Source organism: Rhipicephalus sanguineus, chromosome 1 (assembly GCF_013339695.2).
Source record: "Rhipicephalus sanguineus isolate Rsan-2018 chromosome 1, BIME_Rsan_1.4, whole genome shotgun sequence".
NCBI lineage: Eukaryota > Metazoa > Arthropoda > Arachnida > Ixodida > Ixodidae > Rhipicephalus > Rhipicephalus sanguineus.
The window spans coordinates 206403273-206425788 of record NC_051176.1 but is presented as its reverse complement, the minus strand read 5'-3'; the positions used below and the strand labels follow the sequence as shown (position 1 = coordinate 206425788).

General features: G+C 41.7%; 1 protein-coding gene across 34 annotated transcripts in view; it reads right to left on the bottom strand.

Moving 5' to 3' along the window:
* LOC119406177 (ankyrin-2) overlaps positions 1-22516 on the bottom strand; it is a 345579-nt gene that overhangs the window by 145473 nt on the left and 177590 nt on the right. For 30 of the 34 annotated variants that reach the window (XM_049418902.1, XM_049418869.1, XM_049418918.1 and 27 more), the window contains 2 exons: positions 5972-6176; positions 2629-2676 (listed from right to left, as the gene is read on the bottom strand). In XM_049418902.1, coding sequence (XP_049274859.1) covers positions 2629-2676; positions 5972-6176 — 253 coding nt within the window. The remainder of the gene's footprint in view (positions 1-2628; positions 2677-5971; positions 6177-22516) is intronic. The other 4 variants (XM_049418876.1, XM_049418898.1, XM_049418901.1 and 1 more) reach the window with 1 other exon arrangement.

The window sequence follows — 22516 nt, the reverse complement described above, 5'->3', positions numbered from 1 at the left end:
AATGAATTATCGGTTATAACGAAGTAAATGAAGAATAGTCTTGTCATGGGTACAGTGTTATGAATAAACGTTTATAACGAATTTTCGGATATAACGAAGTTATTTTCGTGCCATATGTGAATTTGTTATAATGAGGTCTGAGTGTATTGGCAGCTTCTTAATTTTTTTTTTCCAAGACACCTACCAATCCGTTCGAGCATTTTGTTACATGAACGCAACTGATTTAATGGTGGTAATGCTTGTCAATCAATTGATTTAATGACAATAATGCCTCAATACAAATAAAGTACAAACTGTAACACAACTCGGAAAGCACATTTAAGGTCCCAAGTAACCAGTCTGTTAAAAATCATGCAAGTACTATCTGTACCATAGCAAGCAAAGGTGGTTTTTGATTTTATTATATTCCATGAGTATGAAAAGCTAGACTAAAAGATACTGATGTCTGTTAGTGACAACACCAACTATCGTTTTGCAATGTTTACTAGACTGACTCGATTATTGCATCATGATATAAGTAAACCACTGGCTTTCATGTTCTGAAAGTTTTATGAATAAAACACTTTGTGCCAGAGACTTTATTTGGTACTTTTGAAGTATAGATTGAGCCCTTTAAAAAACAGTGACTTCCCACCAAGTTAAAGGTGGTGTGCATTTAAAATAAGTGCTTTGTTATTGGTGCGGGCAATGTTTGCAGTTAACATGCATAAAAAACACACTGTGTACAATCTGTAAAGCCACTAGCATGCTAAAATGTGGGCTCTACAGAGAAACGAAAAATGAAAATGAAAAAGAAAAAGGGTGACCACATGCACACAATTCTATAGAGCAGTGTACAGAATGTGAGGTGCTTTAGTTGGTGACATTTACCCAACTGATACGAAGTGCAGCCCTACAAAGCTGACTAAACACAGTGCCATAGACCAAAGCATAAAGCAGTGCGATACCTCATAAAGCTACATACATTACAGTTTCAAACACAAAATTTATTGCATGTCTTGAAACTGCAGCCGTTCAGTAATAAATGATGAAGTAAAATGAACTCTGGCTGCTCAGGCATATTTCTGTGTAAGAAAAATGGATGCTGAGTTTGAGGAAAATACCATACAAAGAAAACATGGTCACTGAGCCCCTTGTGCCTGTGCACAAGGTACACTGTAACACTACAGTGAACTAAAATAAAATGTTACGCCTTGAGTTTAGTTAGCCATGTTTTTCAGCTAATACCAATCTCGAAATGAAAAGGAAATGGCTCTAAGTCTTTTATTGACCAAACAGACTGCTCTCAGGAAGATGAAAATGAAAGATATAACCTCCTTCACTGTCCAATATGTCAGAACTAACCCTTGAAGACAGCCAACACAGAAAGGAAAGGAGAATTATTTTTTGTCGTGGCTTTTGTAGACCATTCAATCAAAACTTTGGCAAAAATATTTACCATTTGCACAAGTGAGCATACTGATGTGGACAAATGGTGAAGTCAAATTTTTGAAAAAAACCTAGCAGTATTTCTCATTAGCCATTTTATTATAATTAGACCCATCAACAAATTAATAAGATGCCCACATTGACCCGAATGTTCTTCAGATGAGTAAACACTCCACCAGGAAGCTGTACTACTGTGAAACCCACAAGAATGAATATGATGGGTAGGTTTTAAATGAGACTGAAGTTATTTTGGACCTTGGCTTACCAAATCCTGAGTACTATCGCGCTCAGTATGAGCTACATCATGCGAGCGCGTGGCCGAGCGCTCTGCAAGGTCGTACAGTTGCGCCGATTATGGCATATTTTCGAGTTATTGGGAGAGAGTTTGGCTGTCGCTGCGAGTGCGCATCGCCCCCACTTGCTTGCTTTCACCCTCGATATTATCATTTTAGACGCTGATATCACCGCAGGGCAAAACGAGGGCGAGGGTGAAAGCAAGTGGAGGCGATGCGCGCTCGCAGGGACAGCCAAACTCTCTCCCGATAAATCGAAAAAATCGAAAATATGCCACAATCGGCGCCACTGTACAACCTTGCAGAGCGCTCGGCCACGCGCTCACGTGGTGTAGCTCATACTGAGCGCGATAGTACATTAATCCAGTATAGTTGTAAAGACATTTGAATGCTCACGAAGGTTCATTGAAAAACAATCAATTGCCCAGACTGTCAGTGGAAATGATTAGACGAAATTAGCATACAACTTTATTACCAAGCATTTCGTGTCTGCTGATGTTACACATTTCAGAGCTCGTTCGTTATTTTTTATTATTTTTAATTGTAGGCCCTTACTGGTAAGCTATCTTGTTACTCAGAGAAGCTTGTCTGTAAAGTCAAGATGAGGAAGAAGGATAAAGAAAAACTTTCAAGCTGAAAATGCAAAATCAAAACAAAGAAGGTCATTAAAACTTGTACCCAGATGACATCTGCACTAGAAGTAACATAAAGGGGGATGAAAGCTGTCAACCCATGCAGGAAAAGAAATATGGGAGAAACAATACCAGAACACATGAGCATGTTGAATGGAAGGAAACCCGATGACAAACTCACAGAAAAATGTTTGGGTGGTCTCGAGACAAGCAAGAAATAAACTGAAGGAATAGTTTAGAGTAAAATGTAAGAAGAGAAAGCCAAATGTAGAGACCTGCTTCGAGCCTGTACTCCCCAGTCAATTGGCCATGCCTTCGACTGGCTGCTCAAGAGAAATAGAAGGGTAAGGAGGAGAGGAGATACAGTTAGAGGCCGAAGCTTGAATCCAAGGTGAAAGTGGAGAAAGGGAAGCCCAGCTACTAGTGGCCAGCCTCCCTGTGGCCATAAGCGCAACGACCATCCAAAGGTAGGTGCACGTGAAAAATTATCATGCAGCTCCGTATTGCAGGTTAAACATCCCTGTGCCAGCAGCACATATGCCCAGGCAGCACAAGCAAAATAACACACAAAGCACAGCAACAGCCACGGCTATCTTTCTAAACAGAGAGAAAAGAAAAAGTGCCAATACTTATGAAGTTCAACTCATCAATTCTAAGGAGGTAGGTTTTAAGAGGTCTTCTCAAGGACTTTCTGAATATACCATTTAGTGCCTTAGTATATAGGCACAGAATTTTAATGGTAATATTTCCTGACCAATATTTGCAATTAAAAAAATTACAGTCGAACCTCGATATAACAAAGATGGATCTAATGAGGAAAATATCAAATTCGGTTGGCCATGCTTTACTTCAATGGAGAACACTACTGCTGTAAGGAAATCAAAGATATGGCCACATGGCCATATATGTACAACTCAGTATCAGTTATATAGTGAAGCAAATTTTCATTTGCAGGTGGCTTAAAATGCACATTCTGGTAAGAAAAATGTCACGTACGGTTGCTGACCAATTTTTACAAGCGCTGTTTTGTTTTTTCTTTTTTTGCCTCCCTGCGGTATCGTCACCTACCCCACAGTAATACAACACAGTAATAATAAATAACCAAAATTTTAGAGGCTGCACGACATTCAGGGCATGAACCATTTTGCAATATTGCAAACATGGCTACCATGAAGAAAGAACGTCGCCGTCATGCTGACTGACATTAAGTCACAACTTTGGTTGCAGACTATCAGCAATATGCTGCTGGTTAGGCCTAGTGACCGTAGCAGTGCGGCCAGAAGAATGGCTTCTGACAAGCCTTTGCAAGAAGCATGCCATCAATAGTATGCTTGCACTCGTAGGCCTTATCAGTAATCACGCGTGAGATCAGATGCACAGGTTACTGATGGCTGCAGTAGTGTAGTACAGGTCTACGAGTGCTCCCTTCTACGTGTGAAGTCTACCATTGGAAAACTCAGCAATAACAACTTGAAATGACACATACTGGATGCACGGCCCATGTTTTGGCCAGTGGCTTGGCTGGTCGGACTGCAGTCAACAAGCCAATCACGACAGCACGTACGGCACTGACATGAAGCAGCATTAAAAGGAAGTTTCATTATTTCCTGAGCAACACCACCCTTTTGCCACCTAAAGTACCCCATCAGCCCACCAACAGCACCACACTTTTGTTTCTTTTGCATAGATGCGATAGCAATACTTTTCTTGCAGATAGTATCCGCATGTATACTTACAACGAATATTAAATATAACGAATATAACAAAGGTACTTTCATGGCCGATGCAACTTTGTTGTAACGAGATTCGACTGCATTATGTTCAAATTTAGCAAATTCTAGCTAAAATGTGAAAAAGAAAAAAATTGCTGCAAGGACGTGTACACAGGTGTCCACTGTTAAAGGGAACATCGGAGCGTGTGGCGGCAGCTCGGCGCCACCGCCAGCCAGCGGCTGCAACGAGTTTTGCGCAGGCGCAGTGCGCGCTGTGAGTCGTTCTCTTTCATCGTCTGCTGCCGTCTGCTTCCGCGCTGCGAATCGCCGCGAAGCGAACCACTGACGCGGCGAAAGAGCACCGGGCACGGTGCTCACTGCGTCTGCGCGAATCTCGTTGCGGCCGACGGCCAGCGGTGGCGCTGAGCTGCCGCCACACGCTCCGATGTTCCCTTTAACAGTGGACGCCTGTGTACGTACAGCAGGAAATACTTCTGCATACCTACACAGATATATTGTATAAATAAGTGTGTTTAAGAGAGCGAAAAATTATGCCACAAAATAAAGCACTAATCCACTAATGGTAAGCAAACTTTACTGTGCAATGACACACGACTAACACATTAGTCATTTTCAAATTATGGACACAAGGAAGACCTCAGTGCATGTTGTTCCGAAGCCATATATAGTATAGGCTATGAAGTCATTAATAAAATTCCTAACTTACCTAAACTACCAGAAGAAAATAATTCAAAGTGAGAGAGGAGCACTGATAATGCTGACAGTAGAAATGTGCTATACTGAAATACACTGCAAGCACATCTGTAAGTGTGACAAGGCACATAATTTAAGCCTCAGGGGCAAAAGAGGATACGAGAAAGAAATTATGTTTACACCTGTTTCATTATTTTTGAGCTAGCGCACATATGTATATTCCAGGAGTTGAAAAATGAGAGCTTGGTCAAGCTCAGCCACTGTTAAGCACATTTCAAGATTGCAGGTTAAGATAAACTGTTAAGAGCTGCCAAAAAACTGAAAATAAAGTCATTATTAGGGTACTTCCTCTGGCATTCAGGGTAACATTACTGCACTCATATACAACATTTAAATACAAAATGAGCACTTAAGGGAACTGTTATTACTTAAAAAGCCAAGCACAGTTCAATCTCTAAAGCAAGAAAAGCTGAGGGTATAAAGTTATTTATGAGCCGCTTGCATATACGTATAGCATATGATTGAGTGCATGGTAAACAGCTTCCATGCAACCAATGTAACTAAAGGAACTACCTTTAAAATATTTCCTCAAATCATCAAAGATATCCAGTAACTTGCATGGAGGAGTACAAGAAAAGTCAGGGGTGATCAGAATGCAATGAAATTTGCCTTTAACTTAACAAAATTGCTAATTTGTCTCCAATGGAAAGCATGAAAATATTGTTGAAAACAGCAAACCCGTCCAATGTCATACATGCTACAGACATTAAGTAGTTGAAAGTGAGCACATGTTTTGTGGTTACTTTTAGCTTGCCTGGTCTACCTCATGTTTTTCATGAAATATGTATAAGGATGTGGTGCCCTTCAAGGTATCGAATTTAACAAGTGTTTATCCTCAGAGGGCAACCAGTACAAGTCACATGCCATTAGAAATATTAGCAGACACAACAAAGGAATGATTAAGCTTACTGAAAAGTAATATGTTTCATTTTGGGTACACACCAGCAGTTCGTCAATCCAAAATGCCAACCATGCCATGAAAAAAACCTAATCAACTATGACATAAAAAAAAATGGCACATAAAGTATATCACCACATTCCAAATGAGTTTCAGCAAAAGGAGAACAGCCATTTCATAACATGAGTCAGAAAACCAGAGAAACGGTTTAAGCATCTTTAAGGCAGGAGTTACCTGTTATGCTGCACAGTAGGCGCAGAGTGGGTGCATCACCAGCATATTGGTTGATCATGCCTTTGGTTGCTGCTTGTGGCACAGGAATGGTTAAAGTTATTGGCTTGTGAAACTTGCGGCGCCGAGGCTCCACAGTTACAATAGGGCTCACTGCCACACGATGGCCCAAAAGCTTGGTCACCAGCTCTGCAGGAATTGGCTGGGCCTAAAAAAAAAAATAAAGTAGGCACCAAAAAGTTTATCCAGTCCACAAAGCAACACCGGTGTTAAAACATGTAAAGAAAATTATTTTGTGTAAGGCACAGATGCCACCAAAAAGGTTAAAAAAAAAGAACACAATACACTTTAACAGCAAGTGAACCTCTCACACTTTTCCTGTGTGACACAGGAATCCACCACAAGCTGATGACAATAAGAGGCAAGTAAAGTCTGGTAACATAATTTGGGTTGGTGAATAAAGCAGCGTCAAATCAACAACTAGATTTAGCCACGGTACTTTTAAGTTGTTTTCTTTTTCTGCTATGTGATGCCATTCCCAGCACAAAGCATGAAAAAAATTAACACACAACATTTGAAAATTGCCATTACAATAAGTCACTGGATGCTTTACTTTAGCAGGGAGCTTAAACCCACTAATATTGTTGGTGAATGTCACTAGCAAACCTAAAACAGCTGACCATTTTAATGGTCAGATGCAATGCTCATGTGAACAACATCCACATAAAATGTGCAAAATGAATGCCCCAAACATAGCAAAACATACACAAGAGTGAGACCCTTCATCCATAAATAGACAAAAAAAAATTACATACTGTTGCTTTTCAAAAATAATTACAGCGTAAACGTACGCATAAGTAAATGATGAAATTATCCACACAAATTCTATGTTCATTTCTATACAGAAACAACAACCAGGACACAACCAAAACTACATTGCTCTGCTGTAAGTGAATATAGATTAAAAAAGAAAACAAGAATTAACATCATACATAACAGTATGTACTGCTGACAAGCTCAGTGATGCTACCGAGAACTTCTGATTTGGAGCAATTTTTGGAGCACAGAAATTTCAATTATGGAGCACTTTGGAGCAGCAAAAATTTCCATCTTGGAGCACTTTGGAGCAGATAATTCTGCATCTGGGAGCACACTGGAGCAGCCAGTTTTACATCTTGGAGTGCACTAGAGAAGCAAATTACATTGACATTCAAGCACCTGAATAATTATTAAAGGGGTCATGAACCACTTTTCCAAGTAATGATCTAATGACCTCAGTATCGGAGTTTACTGCCTCCCGAATCGATTGCCGCAAAAATTTCTCGAATCCGTCAAGAATGAGCGGAGTTACGGGGGTTTGGCGCACTCTCTCAGCACTTCCTCTTTTCTCGTGCCGACGAGAAACCTTGCCGGCACCACACCCCAATGTTGCAGTTATCAGCTCCATGACTTCAGAATATGCTCCTATAAAGCTGTTAGCTGTTGGCTGATTCATCCAACTCTGGACCTCCATACCTCTTCGGCTTACTGGGAGCACGGGAACACACAACAGACGAAGGAAGAACCACAGAACACGAGCTCCATACCTGACATCCACAACACCAACATGATCTTCTGCATTGTCCATGGTTTGCACATGCAATGCGCGTCATGCACAACCATCACTACAAACAGTACACAAATTGTGCACAGCAGCTAAGCTGACTTTGCAATCCCGAAACCAAGGTCTCATTGGGCATAAAGATCCTCCACCTGGCACAACCATACCTCAATGTGACCCCTCAACACTGCATAAGTCCGTAGTCTTGTAGCCACTGAACCTTTCGCGCACCTATCACTACTGAGCATGGTGCAACGAGTTTGTCCTCAATGTCTTCAACAGCACTCATAAGTTCAGCGACTTTTTCCTTTGGCACCCTCTCAGCATGCAAAATGATACTCTGCATGTATGGCAACAGAATTGTTCCACTTATGACTAGGTCGTTATGAGGTGTGCAGCTCACCTCCACACCAAGGTGGCTTCACAGGCATGACGAAGTTGTCCCATGTCCCCTTTGGATACATACCCCATCAGCACCACCTACCTCCTGACCGTTATTCACACTTCGATGTCACAAACTGATGCATGTCGATGTCATGGAGCCACCATGGCAGCATGACAACGACATGCAGCTGACCCCGGCTGAAGATGATGAGCTCTATCAGATAGTTGTGCAAGGATAGAACACTGTAACGCACCCAACCTGAGTGTCCCTGTCAAGCTACTGCTGTCGGGAACCAATGGCACCATGGCTAGTTGGTGGCATTAAATCATGGCCGCCTCAACAATAATCATAATTAGGGTTCCGTACTTTTGGAATAACCCTCTCAATTTCAGAGCCCCCATTTGTGATTGTGGGACACAGCCTCCGAGACACGGGCATTAACGTTGTGCTTGAGCATCTTGCAAAACAAATGCACTAAGGTAGACTACATGCAGGCACTTATGAGTACTTGCACAGCCTGTTCATCAGGCAGAGGTTCTAAGGGAATAATTAGAATGAACTGCTTTTAATAATTACAAAACTATCAAGTTCAATCTACTCTATCACATGAATTCGCATGACATGTACCATATACTTGATACGTGCCCGTACATGATGCTTAGTCCATGAAATGGTGCCTCTACTGACACTGACGTGAAATGCATGCTTGACATCATAACGCCTTCTGAAAGTACAATGCTACTGTTACAGAAAGTGGAGCAGTACCACGAATTAAAACATTCCTCATGACTTTGAAAACACCAGCAAGTACTTCTGATATCGGCCCGAGATTGTGATCACAATCATAAAGGCAGAACTTCCGGCTACGTTCAACAGATATATGCAACTTTTATCTGCTATGTTGCCACTGAAGTATCCTGCCTTGCCCGCAAAAAAAGTGCTTAAAGTATCAGGCACACCCCATTGATGAAATGTAGAGTCCCTAGATTTCTGGAGGATGCATACCCAAGACAGACCCATGCTTCCATAAACTGTGCTGGACCTAATGTTTCTTTTCCATATACAGTGCAAACATGAAAGGACATTCTTGATGTTCCAAACATGAGAAAGAGCAAACTACAGTGAGCAATTCAAGAAATTAGTAAACATGCATGTATATTATTACAATAGGGTGTAAATATGATAAACCTTTCTGCTATTATACTTATCAACTGTAAAAAAAAAAAAACATCAAGGCTGTTTTAAGGATATGGTGAAAGCTGAAAGGCTAAAAAAACTAAAAAAGATGAAGACTCCAAATTCACTGCACCATGAAAGTTCCAATCAATTTCTTTTTTTGTTAAGAAAGCTGGTGGGTCCAACAAAGTGTTGGCATCCAAGTGAAACAGACCTGTGAAATATAACCACATGGATTTGCCTTTGTTAAAGTTTGTGCGTATATGCCTGTGTGTTTATGCCCATGGCTGTGCCTGCGTTATGCATATTATATCATATAGTATAATACGAATTCATGAAGTACTACATGGAAAACAGAACACTGTATGTCAAATAACAATGATGACGTGGCTATGTGATCTGACATCCTCAATGTCATTTTTTTTAGCATGAAATTTCAACTAAATGAAAGCTTTATCTCCATTGTCAGTGCTGACAATTAGCCTTTTTTTTTTGCCATGAAAATATCAGCCTAGCTGAACAAAAGTTTCTTCTAATTTCCCTTTAGGAAAAGAAAAGCATTTTCAATAAAGGGAATCTTAAGCACACACATTTATAAATTTTTTAGGAGAACGATTCTATTTTAATTGAACTTATGCAAAGTTAGTTACTGCACAATAATTATTCCAAAAGACTAGCACATGAAAAAGTTTGCAGAAGCACAATGCAGTAGAGACAGCTTTAATTAATTTGTTAATATTAAGTCAGCCATGTTTGGGAGCTTCATTAAGTATCTACACTTCCATAAAGAGGCAAGCACTTGTTAATTCAAACTTAGTGCTTCAAATATCCGACAATTAAAAGTAGAGGGAACTGCTGATGGATATGTTATGGGTTCTACCCGTTGGGATAATGGTGCCAACAGCAATATTTTCTGTTCAATTTCCAAGAAATGTGTTTCTGATACTTCAGAAATATCTCCTGTCATGCACAGGAAGCAAACTTGCAACACCACTAGCAGTGATGTCATCAACCGAAGTCACTTTGGTGCGGTTTCTGCAGCACTTACGCCTTACTTTGGAGCAGCAAATCAACCTCTTGAACCAGATACCTGCAGTCGCATTTCTGAATGCAAATATTTTTCTCTAAGGAGACCTCTCAAATCCTCGCCATCCAGAGGGCCCGCGAAAACCTGATGGTCCTCGAGTGGGCCTAGCCAGGTGACATTTGAGTTTACTCATGTCTATTGTTGATCGAATAAAGTTGTTTCATTCACTCACTCAGTCACTCTAAGCTGGAGCAGTTGCACCATGATTAACGACGTCAATATTTGCAGACGAGTATGCATGTTTATTCATAATACTTCAGAAGATAAAATTAAATTACTGCTCTTCGTTTTCCCGCAGACAGTCCAGAGCTTCTTTATTTCTGTGACCTTTAGTTACGGGACATTGTTGCGGGACATATTTGTTGTTCAATGAGGCTTTCCCTGAACACTGATATTTAGGTTACAGTGCTTGAAGTGCAAGTTGCATAAGTTTTCCACATGTTCTTTTTACTATCGAAAAGAACTACTGTGATGGCAGTTTTGCTTTCAGCACAACCTAGGCATTCAAGCCATGTAGTGAAGTATGTGCTGTTGCTCTTTACAAACAGAATCGTTATACTCCTGGTTGGTGAGGGCATAGTAAAATTCAGTGTTTAATGATTAATTGGTCTTTTTTTTTGTCCCAAACCTACACTGTGCTCAAGTGACCGTAATGGAAGGCTTTGCATTTATTTGCACAAATTCTTTAACATGAATTTTCGCTGCAGTTAAGAAGCGGAACCGAGATACCAGAATACTTTGACACTGTGCTTTTTCAGCAAAATCCCACAGGCCACTGCAGCAGGTAGAATTCTTTAAAATCTTGACCGTTCCATTAAAACTTAAGCACCTTGTATGAACTCTTCTGGAAGTCAATTCAAAAATTTTCCCACAAATGCTTGAAAAACAAACTGAAACAAAATGTTCTGTCCAAGTATACATATACTGCACTGTAATTATAATACAATCAAGTAAAAACTGCCGACTCACAAGAACTATGTGATTTCACCAACTGAACTAATACGGCGATTTGGGCGAGTTGGTGTACTAACATCTTCGGGAAATTGTGCAGCGCGGCACGGACGTTGTGCGTTTCTTGTCCTTCGTCCGTGCCGCGCTGCACAATTTCCCGAAGATGTTAGTTCACCAAATGATAGCTTTCCACAACAATCGGAAACTATTTTCAGTCAACTTGGTAATGTAATCTCACAGTAGGGGCTAATTGGCACTGATTTACAAATGTGCACCCGGCCGCTCACTACACCTCCACCCCCCAGCCATAAACCTTATCATCCATAATTATCGGGTGAGTAAATTGTAGAGAATTAGTAGACTGCTGGAATAAACCTTGCGTATATCAACTTCAAATAGTGATCAAACAATTGTTTATACAGTGTTCACCCCCCTACCCCCCTGTAGATCAATTCTGGGGGAAGGGCGGTGGAAATCAAGAAATCAAATGCGCAAAAGAAAACGTAAAACAGGACACGTGCCATTTTTAAACTATTGCATCCAAATCTGTCATGCTGTTTATTTCCTAAAGTAAGCCCTACTAACTAGTTAGAACCAAAGTTCTGATAAAAGCAGGATACAGAGTCATGAGCCCAATGACTTTACTGTGCAACGACTCGAATGTGCAATTCATGGCCATAGTCAGTTGGTATAACATGGAAGTAATATGGATTAATAAACTGCTTATGCCAGATGAGAAAATTACCACACATGTGCTGCTTTTGTTTTCCTCCCCATTTTTTTTGTGGTCTTATGGTGGTGTGTGGTAGGCTGTTGCACTGGCTTCAGTTTACAGTTGTAACTCTCCTCTTTCAGCAGTGCAGATAAAGGTTAAAACAAAGTACCTTCAGTACCTCCTTCATTTTTTGTTGTATTGTTGTAATGATTCCAATTAGAGTGAATGGTTATTGAATGGATAAATACCTTCACTGGTTAAACCAAAATAATCAAAATTTTCCTGAGAAAAGATGCACAATTCAATGCAACTTTTGAACACAACATCTCAAGCTTTTTTCCCGCTATAATCTTTGTTCCTTTTCATCTTTGTAATCTCATTGTTCCTGTTATTTTTTTACATGGTCATAATTAAAAACAACGGAAGTTAGTTCTTGTCCTGTTCACTTTCTTTTTTGCCCCTGACCTCTGTTTTGCGACAGAATTAACCTTGTTCAATGTTTTATTTGTACACACGTGTCTAAATATTAACAATAGTAAAGAAACAAAATTTAAATTACTATTAAAGAAATGTTCACAAACTTGTTTTAAAAATGTAACTGGTCTGTACACAACCGCACCTTAAAAAGGGCCCTGCAACACTTTCTCCGCATGGGCAGAAAACGCTGCCGATCGGTAGTCGAGGCTCCCGAGAGCACACGGCCTGGAATTTACATTTAATTTTCAAAGTCAGCTAGAAATTGTTCCCTCTCCTTTCTACAAATGATGCCATATACCCAAATGACCGCGCCATATACCCAAATTCACGGTCATTGGCTGATTTGAGCATAGTGAGCTGCATAATTATCGAGGCCACTGCGGGAGGCTGCCACGTGCCCGCTCGCGATCACACTGAAAGTACCCCGCGGGTTCGAAGAAAAAAGAAAAGAGAAAGTGCTCAAGGTCATGACGCATGCATGATGTTACTTCTTTCCCCCGTGCGATCCCTCCATGCTTAGCTTCCAGCACGCTCGTAGAGACAAGAGAAGAGAGAAAGCACTTACAACGTACGACAAAACTCTAAAAAGCTTTGCAGTGGTCCATTCATGAGGCAATAAACTCTTTTAATGAAGCCATTCTATGGTTACTTGGAAAAGGGTTGCAGGGCCCCTTTAAGCAGCCACAGGTTCTTCAGGTCCACCATTCATAGGAATGATCAATTAATAGAATTCCCAAATTGACAAGTCACCTTGATGTATCATTATTCTAAGCAGAGCTTAACAGTTTCAAAGTTAACCTCAGACTGGAAACTGTAATTTCTTTCCCATCCATAAACACTATAAGCATCTGGATAGATTAGCCATACAAGGCTACGAGCCTAGGGTGGTCAGTTGCTCCCGAACGCATGTTGCCACATGATACAGTAAAACCTCGGTGATACGAATCTCGCGGAGTTACCAAAAATATTCGTATCATCCGAAATTCGTATCACCAGAAAACATGGAAAATTGGTATGCGACAAAAGAAAGTTGGCATACGTTTTGATTCAGTGTTTCTCAGGGCCGCAGCGACGTCATGAACAGCTCTGAATGATTGCCAGTAAAGTTTTTAGACGTCAACGATCATACTTGTACTCGTAAATATACGGTGCATGCACGCGTGTGTAATTAATGAACCAGATGTGTTGTGCACCGTGACCACTAGTAGCCCCTTCCTAATCTTACTACGCTTTTCTGCATGATACCAGAGTGCTGCGACGAAAGTGACTTAAGAAGCGCTTCGCACACGCTAGATAGAGACCAAGCTCCTTCGCCAAGACAGTCAGCTTCGTCTCTTGGGGTCTTCGTCCACCTTTAATGGGACTTCATGACGGACCCGCAGCCCAAGTTTCAGTCTTGTTTCATAGAACGTCTGATTGCGGGGACATGGCTTGCATCGACGTGGCAGGCAAGTTAACACAGTACAAAGACGCTGCTGCCTCGAGCACAGGAGCACGCGCCCACGCGTCGAAAAAAAAAAGAAAAAAAATCGCGACGTCAACGTCATCTGTAATCTAAACACGAAGGCGTCTAAAGGCCTCCAAAATTCGCGCGCACTATCTCGGAGGCAATGACACACCACTGACGGTCGCGCAGCTCGCATGCCCGCGCCCGCGCGTGATGACGCGTCTTCCGCGACAGCGCGCGCAGCAGCTGTTCGTACCTGTGCGCTAGCGTACGTTCGTATCAAACGTCGCGGGGTGCAAATTGGTTCGCAACAACCGTACTACAATACACTGCAGGCTAATGGGCCTTGGCCGGGACCACAGAAAAATTCGTATCACCCCGAAATTCGTACGAACCGTGATCGTATCACCGAGGTTTTACTGTAAAGGAAAAAGCAGAAAAAGCACATCTGACAGCATCAATGAGCCCCAACACAGTGAAAAAAAGACACACAGCACTGTGTTTGTAGCTCAGAAACAGAGCATCGCATCAGTTTTATGTTTATGCTCTCAACTCTTGATACTTTTGCGCTACAAGCTGTCCAGGCGTACCCTCTGTGGCAAACGTAAGAGCTCTGACCACAACAAACCAGTGGAGAGTAGAGTGTATATTAATGATGCTGATGTCTGACACCAATGTGATATTTGTGGTTTAAAAGGGGACCAAGAATTGCAGTTCAAGATGCTCTGTGAGATTAATAATACCAGTCAGAAAAATCTTACAGAATATTAGCTTTTCTTTTGTAGGCGCAACACAATAAAACAAGCTTGACAACAGAAGAACATAACATGGTTATACAGGGTCTGTCCCAATAGTTCCCAGAATTTTTTTGGGAAGTTGGCAATGCCGCCTGGCAGAGCGGGGCTTCGGGCGGAGAACTTAGAGGAGGATGTAAGCTTTGAAACGAGACTGGTCTCAGTTGCCTGCGGGCATTTGTTGAGGCAGGTCACTCTCCGCACTGAGGTATCTACTGCACCCTTGTCAAGAAAAACAATCGACCAGTTTTTGGAGCAGCATTATGCAATCAAGTTTTGTGTGAAACGCGGTAAAAATGGGTGCTTCAAAATGCTTAAGAAAGCCTATGGTGACAACACGATGAAACAAAGCCAAATTTTCGTGTGGCACAAGAGGTTCCGGGAAGGTCAGGAGTCTGTCAACGACGACGACCGCTTGGGACGCCCGTCGAAATCACAAACAGACGACTTGGTGCAAAAAGTGCATCAAGTTTTGGACAAGGACCGACGATTAAGATGATCGCCGAGGAGTGTGGAATACCCAAAACAATCATTCATCATGTTTTGACGGAGAATCTTCAAATGAGGAAAGTCTGCACAAAAATGGTGCCAGAAGTCCTGACGAGTGAGATGAAGGAGGAGCTACATTGCGCTCATTGTCTCCGAGTTGCTGGCCAAAATGGGTGTGGAACACTGCCCCAGCCACCGTAAAGCCTCGATCTGGCACCACCCCACTTTGTTTTGTTCCCAATGATCAAAAGAACCCTCAAAGGAACTCGGCATGGGACGCTGGAGATGGTGAAAGCATCTGCGACAACCTCACTGAAAGAGGTTCCTGTTGATGGCTTCCAGGGCGCCTACAATGATTGGGTGAAGCGTTGGCAACGATGCGTCGAAGCATGGGGAGAGTACTTAGAAAAGTTCTGAAAAGACTGTAAACTGATATTGAATAAATTATTTATAAAACAAAAATTCAGGGAACTTTTGGGACAGAACCTGTATGTACAGAAGTGCTCGTGGAAATTTGAAGCATTTATTTATGCTTTCATGGAAATGCTGAGGAAGAGAGAAAAACGGTGCCTTGCGGTGAGAAGCACACAAGAGGTGAGGAGCAGAACTGCGGAGGAAACAATGCTTGCCTAAGTGTTACTTCCTATTAGAGCACTGCACGGGTCGATTTTTCCGGCCCGGGCCCGGCCCGGCCCGAAAACGCCATGTTCCGGCCCGCTCGAGCCCGGCCCGGTGTTCTTAAATGTGGCCCGTACCCGGCCCGAGCCCGAAAGGCTGGGGCCCGGCCCGGCCCGGTTCGGCTCGGCCCGTTTCAGCTGCTTATGCCTTGAGCGTAAAGGAGACACTGTCCAACCTTCGGTGATTGTGAAGATACCTGCCGCACACCAGATATTATCCAGAGATTGTTTAAGGAACTTCTTTCAGTGTCACGATTTTCACTGGTACTGTGTATACTTTCTGTTAATTACACCCGTGACATTCTTGCGAAATAATTTCAGGGCAATATAAAATATAATTGGAGTCATAGCTGGCTGTTTCATGTATGCACACAGTGCTAACCACTCAATCTTATTTTTGCATTTCAAAGAACGACTACAAAATACCTCCATAAAGTGGGAAAAATAAACATGGCAGACATTTTTAGTTTGAGTCTACATCAACTGCATACGAGCTAGGGCTGTTGAGTAATAGTAGCAAGTCTCCTACAAACTTCATCTATTGCACAATGCAATGAAAAAAAAAAAAACGTGCTCTAGCTGCTTCTGAGAGGAATACACCAGGCTGGGCAGCGTTACATAAAGCTGTCGTGTTGACTCCTCGGCAGGAAATTGCACCCAACGTACACTACATTTTCGTGTTCAAAACAAGAAGGTTCTTTGTCCCACCCTTCTTCCCCGAGTCACCGCCACTGCAGTGCCATAGACCTGTCAAAGCAAGACACACCCGTTAGCGAGCGAGCCACCGTCCTCGCTGTTCCCAGAAGGTGGCTGTCTCGTCGTCTTCGTGTGACCGCCTTCGATCTTTGAAAATGTTACGCCTTAAAGCAAGACCGGACTAAGGGCTTCCAAAACAACTGTCTATTAGAGCGCCGAAGTGAACACATCTTCTATACACTAATCTAGGCACTTTACCGTTTCCTTACACGGTACCCAAGAACGTCTTTCACTCACTATAATGGAGGAAACTTACATTAGGCGTTTCTTGAAATTACGTGTAGCATACCGATGGAGCAAAATTGTAGACGTCTTGTACTGTGCAATTTCTGTGCACGCCAATGTACTCCAGACGGTTTAAATTACCCGGAGACCTCAACGACGGCGTCTCATATAGCCTAGGTCACTTCGGAGAGTTAAACCCCACAAAACAACAAAAACAAAGCCAAACAACGTACACTCGCAACTATACAGATACGTATGAGACCCGGGCCTAATACGGGCCTGGCTCAGGCTTGAGCCCGACCCGAGCCCGAAGATCCCGGGCCCGAGCCCGGCCCGGGCCCGATCCAACAATCCCTTACCCGGCCCGGCCCGGCCCGCGGGCCAGGTCGGGCCCGGGCTTTCGGGCCAGCCCGGGCCCGCGCAGTGCTCTACTTCCTATACCAATGAGAAAGCCACATCCTGCTATAACCAAAACATTTTGAATACAGCATAAGGCAGCAATCAGGTGAAACTTGAAGAAGTAATGTAAAATAGCCTGCTAGGTGAAAGTGGCAGTATTAGTTCATACGACCCACAGGTGTTTCAGCATAATGGCTTTTTGGATTAGCAAGCATTAATAAAAGCTAGCAAGTGGCCAAGGTAACAGCTGTAGTGTTATGCTAAGACCACCTAACATGTTAATACATACTATAATCAATGAGTGACTACCACGATCCACACCAGCAGTGCTACAGGTTTGCATGTGCTGGGCTAAATGTAGCACATGCCCACCTGACGCTATGCCATAGTGGACTGTGGAAATGGACTGCGCATCGCACTATGCTAGAACACTCTATCTTATATAGATGTTGTTGTTAAGTCATCAGTAAGTCAGCAAATGGCAGTAAGTCAAGCTGCTTGACAGCAAGTAACAAAGATAAACATGCACCAATACCTTGGGACAGTAAATATTTCTTTCCTAGTCTTTCTTTGGAAAGCATAGTGAAAGGTTGCAGCAATTAAATATTTGCTTAAAGGGGCCGTGAAATACCTTTCAAGTAATCACAGAATGACCTCACTATTGGACTAGACTGTCTCGTGAATCTCCTACAATGAAAATTTTTCTAGCCTTCCAACTATATAAGTAGGGTTGCCACCGTTTCCCAAAAAAAAAAGGCCCTTCAAGGAGGGGGGGGTAGTTAATGCCAGGTTAAGTCTTTGGCATGCAGTGGCATTTAAAGTAACATAACTTTCCTTGAGCGAAATAAACTTAGTGTACATGCACAAAAAACCACAACATTGAGCTAACCTAGACTAACTGTGGCATAAAAATACCCGTGATTAGAATGACACTTGTACTAAAAGTAAGTGAGGTTTTGGTTATTGCCTTTAATGTGCTGCACTGAAAAGGAAACGCATATACTTAGTCCATAAAAAGGTCTTCTTTGTGTCTGAATCCAACAGGCCAGTGACATTGTAGACACAAATGAACGTTAAGATGTACATCATTAATATGCCACAAAAATATTGCATATTCATATACATACGTGCACAATAGCATGCTCTATTCCAATGATCGCTAAACTTGAATGCAAGTGGCTGACTAATAGCGTAACAGTATTGGTGATAGATCATGAATAGCTACCGTCGTAGTTGAACTTACGCTTATAAAATGCCCCAGAAAATAAATAATTGCGATATTATGACAAAAAAAACGGCCATCGACTGCCGGTCTTGGGTACAGACTGGCAACCGGCCCGCAGTCTAAGAAACTGGCCGCGCTGGTCTAAAACCGGACAGGTGGCAACCCTATACATAAGCAATGTTACAGGCACTTATCACACACCCAGAGGCTGCTAAAAGCTGCAAAAGAGGTGTGGCCTTGCCTAAGAGTTATAAGAGTGGCACATTGTTCTTCTTTCCTTTGAACATGCTGAATGCTACCTTTGGTTCAGGAATGCACGTTGCTCTCTAGAAATGTTCAGGATACTTAGGCTGCCTTGCCATCGCTATACGCTTTTGTTATTTCACCCACATGCCCCAATGGCTGTTGTCAGCCGTCAAGCGGATGGTGAGTGGACTAACTGCAGCACCATGAGGTGGCAGCGGTATCTACAAAAAATTGGAGGACGCTTCAGCTTCGCCTTCAAGAGTAGAATGCAATAGCATAATTGGGCCCTGCATGCTTCGCCTTCAACCGTGCCGGAAAGAAAAGAACGTTTGTGCGCGTAACATTGGCCGTTTCAGACTATCCTACAATGCCTACTGCAAGTATAGTTCCGAAGTGCCCACTATGCCATAATCCTTTCTTTTTCAAACTGGCAATATACCTACTATGCGTCTGTAAAGTGCTACGTGCACCCACGCAGGTGCACACATTGTAATGAGTGGGCTGATTTAAACCGCCCACTCGTTGAGCAATTCACATGTTTTGACGCATGGTGCAATTCTACGATTCTGCCACACAATATTACATGCGTTATGGAGACTCTTCCCCCTACATGACATTCTTATAGGGTTTTTTTACGCAGCAGTTTCAAGAACTGGCGTGGCTTCGTGGTAGAACACCTGCTTGCCATGCAGAATTCCTGCGTTAGATTCTCACTCAGACCAAATATTTTTTTATTATTATTTATTTATTTGCATCTATCTCGAATTTTCGCTCCCAGACAACGCTGATTTTTCACTCACAGCCAACGACGCAGACACCAACACCAACACTGGAATTTCTGCGAAACGAACTCTTTAACGCTATCGCATTAATACGTAGCGACCACGGCTAGTAGCCATATAACACAGCTCTAGAATACACTCTCACTCTCATGAACCTGGCCTTTTGAGCATTACCTTAGCAGGCTCAGCAGAAGAAAAGCGGCAGGCAGATAGTGTTTGGAAGAGCATGCAGGATGTATGCTGGGTGTCCCTCTCCTTAATGAGTACGGGAAGAACAAAACATCAACCATCGACCAAGACCAGAGCCGGAAATGTGAAACACTTTGTCGGCCTTTCTCAACATTGCAGACATGTATACTTTTAATTTATTTAATAAAAAGCTAGCAATAATACGATTATAGAGAATGTCCTTGTGATCAAGAAATCAGCCAATACCTGTGGGGCCCACTTGCTCCCGCTTGCTGCACAGATGATGATGGTATTGCAAAAAGGCAAGCAATGCTTTTAACACGAGTCTGTAAATTCCCTGCTATATGGAGTGCAATAATATTCAGCTCATATGCTGATAGAAGCCTCAGTCTTTAGATAGGCAACATTTTCTTAGTATGTTCAAAAAGTGTTTCAGGCCCCTTATATAAAGTTCCCCAATATGTTTCTTGAATAGCTTGAAAGAACTTTCACTTTAAAAATACTTTGCAATTTAACTTGATCTGTCTTTGTTAACCCCAACACTGGGAAGCTTCAATAACCTGCCAGTAGGAGTAACAAAACTTTGTTTTGCTGCTCCTGTCAAACCAGATCCACCTTCATTCTCCAGAAGCATGGTGCCAGCGCTGAAGCATTCAGCAGCCAATAACATGAAAAAAAATTCTCACTTTTTCATGGCATGCTCATTTTTCAATTAGCTTTCAATAATTTTGCCATCCTCATACTGAGTGTTTTTTACCAAGTACTGAAAGAGCACTTGTACAACTACGTTGCTCTAAGCAGCATTTCCATGAGATGTCATTTTCTGTGGTGTGATTGTCAGGATGGTTGAAAAAGGCACACAACCTCCGAGTAAACAGCAGTGAAGCTCAAAACATAGCAGTGGGGAGCAGCATTGATTTCACAGAATAAATTTAGGCACCTGGAAGCCAGATGTATGTACTGAATTTCTTTTCATAGGTTACTGTAAGTTACGAGATTTCAGATCTCTGCCTACTGCTTTTGAGTTCTCCGCAGTGACAACAAATAACTTTATCTTGCCAATATCCCTCTCCAGTGTTTCGCTTCAAGAGAGATGATAAGGGCTGCTAAAGTGAATATAATGCATTTGTAATGTAGGGAGCTATAATGTGAGGAAAACTGCCGAAAATTCAAATTGTGAGCCTGATAAGGTCAGTTTACTTGGAGGTTTTTTTTTTGTTTTTTTACTTTGTCTTAATGTTCATGGGAGGCAAGATGAATAAAGATTTGGTGGTTAGTTTTGCTTGCAGAGTTTAAAAGAGAGGAGACTAAAAGCTTTAAGAAGAAGCAGGCAGAGACAGAAATAAGCGGAGATTACAATGACCTTTATTCAGTACATACATTCTAGTCCAGTTAGAAGGTAAGGTAACAACAAGCAAGGTCAGTCAGTAAGAAAAGACCAGGTTAGTCTTGTTAAACAAATATTCCAAGAAACAGGAGCATAATCATACAACACATTGCTTCTTCCGAATTAAAACTAGGATATTTTTAAGCTAGAAGGAAAGAACTAAAAGCAGTCATTAAACATGCACAGGGAAACTACTGCAAATCAGATAACTCTTAATTTCGCCTAAGGTTATAGAAGGTTGCCTCCTCAGCATAAATTACAGTACTCACCAACGATGCACAGTCAGATTTTGTACTCAGAGAGAGAGGCACAATTCATGGCCAACCAAACTCACCTTCTGGATAAAGAAACTTTCTCACAGGGAGAGGTGTTATGGGTCAGTAATAAATACAGGAGTGAAAAAGCAAGATTTAACCTGCCACACAGATAAGAATAACAAACCTTTTTCTTTAACACTCAAGTCATCCATCCAGCAAAGTCAAGTGAAATGAATGACAAACTGTCTTCCCCACTGCTATGGCACTATGGCATGCATATACAGCCAGCATTAAAAGTTGGGCAGCTATTATATTATAAAAGCATGTTTATGTGACTAGCAGTGCATTAAAGCAAGGATAACTAAGAAAAAATGAAACAAGACAGCAAGTTTAAATACGACATGTGATTGAAACCTAAGGTGAATGGAACCACTCCAACTGTTAAAGCAACACCGAAGAATACAATGTTCAGAAGCTCAGTCCACTTGTGTAGCAACGGCCTAATAACAGGTTATACAACAACAACAAAAAGAAAGAAAGACTGTGCTAGTATATTTAATCGATACTTTTCCCAAGTTTTTGATACTATATATATGCCTTTGCATAAAATTTGTCAAGTACAATATTTGATGGTTATACTGTTGACTGAGAGTGCCAGCTTGAAAATGACAGCTAAAACACTTGTTTTGATTGTCCAGTTTCTGGCTGCTATGTTTGACCACAATTTCATTATCATAACACTTACCAAATACTAGTTGTTTCTGAAAATAAACATAACTAATAATGGTTATTCTTATAAAAGAACAGAATGCATCAAATGCAATGTTACAAAAGCTTTTACTGAAAAACGTGCTTTTAGCATTCCTAGCTGCTGCAGAGCTGGTTGTGTAGGTCAGAATGTTTACTGTATAGAACAGGACTACCTGAAAAAAAGTGACCGCCAAAATTCTAGCACTATTTCCTAAAGATTTCATCCACCTTATTTTTTAATCACACCTCGTATATTCAATGCCCAAACTGCATCCTATTACAAACTAAATACGATGCTATAAGCTACACATAACATTGCCATGTCACTGAAAACATGAAATTCACTGTGCATAATCAAAGTTTGGTATACCACACATGCTAAATCATATGAATCAACAGCAAATACCAGTTTACCACAAATATATGCAGCATAAATTACTTTTCTAAGTGATGACCTTAACAGCGCTTAATACTAAAGCATGGATGGAAGCAAAGCACACAAAGAGCAGCAAGTTATGTTGCCATGTTTTGTGT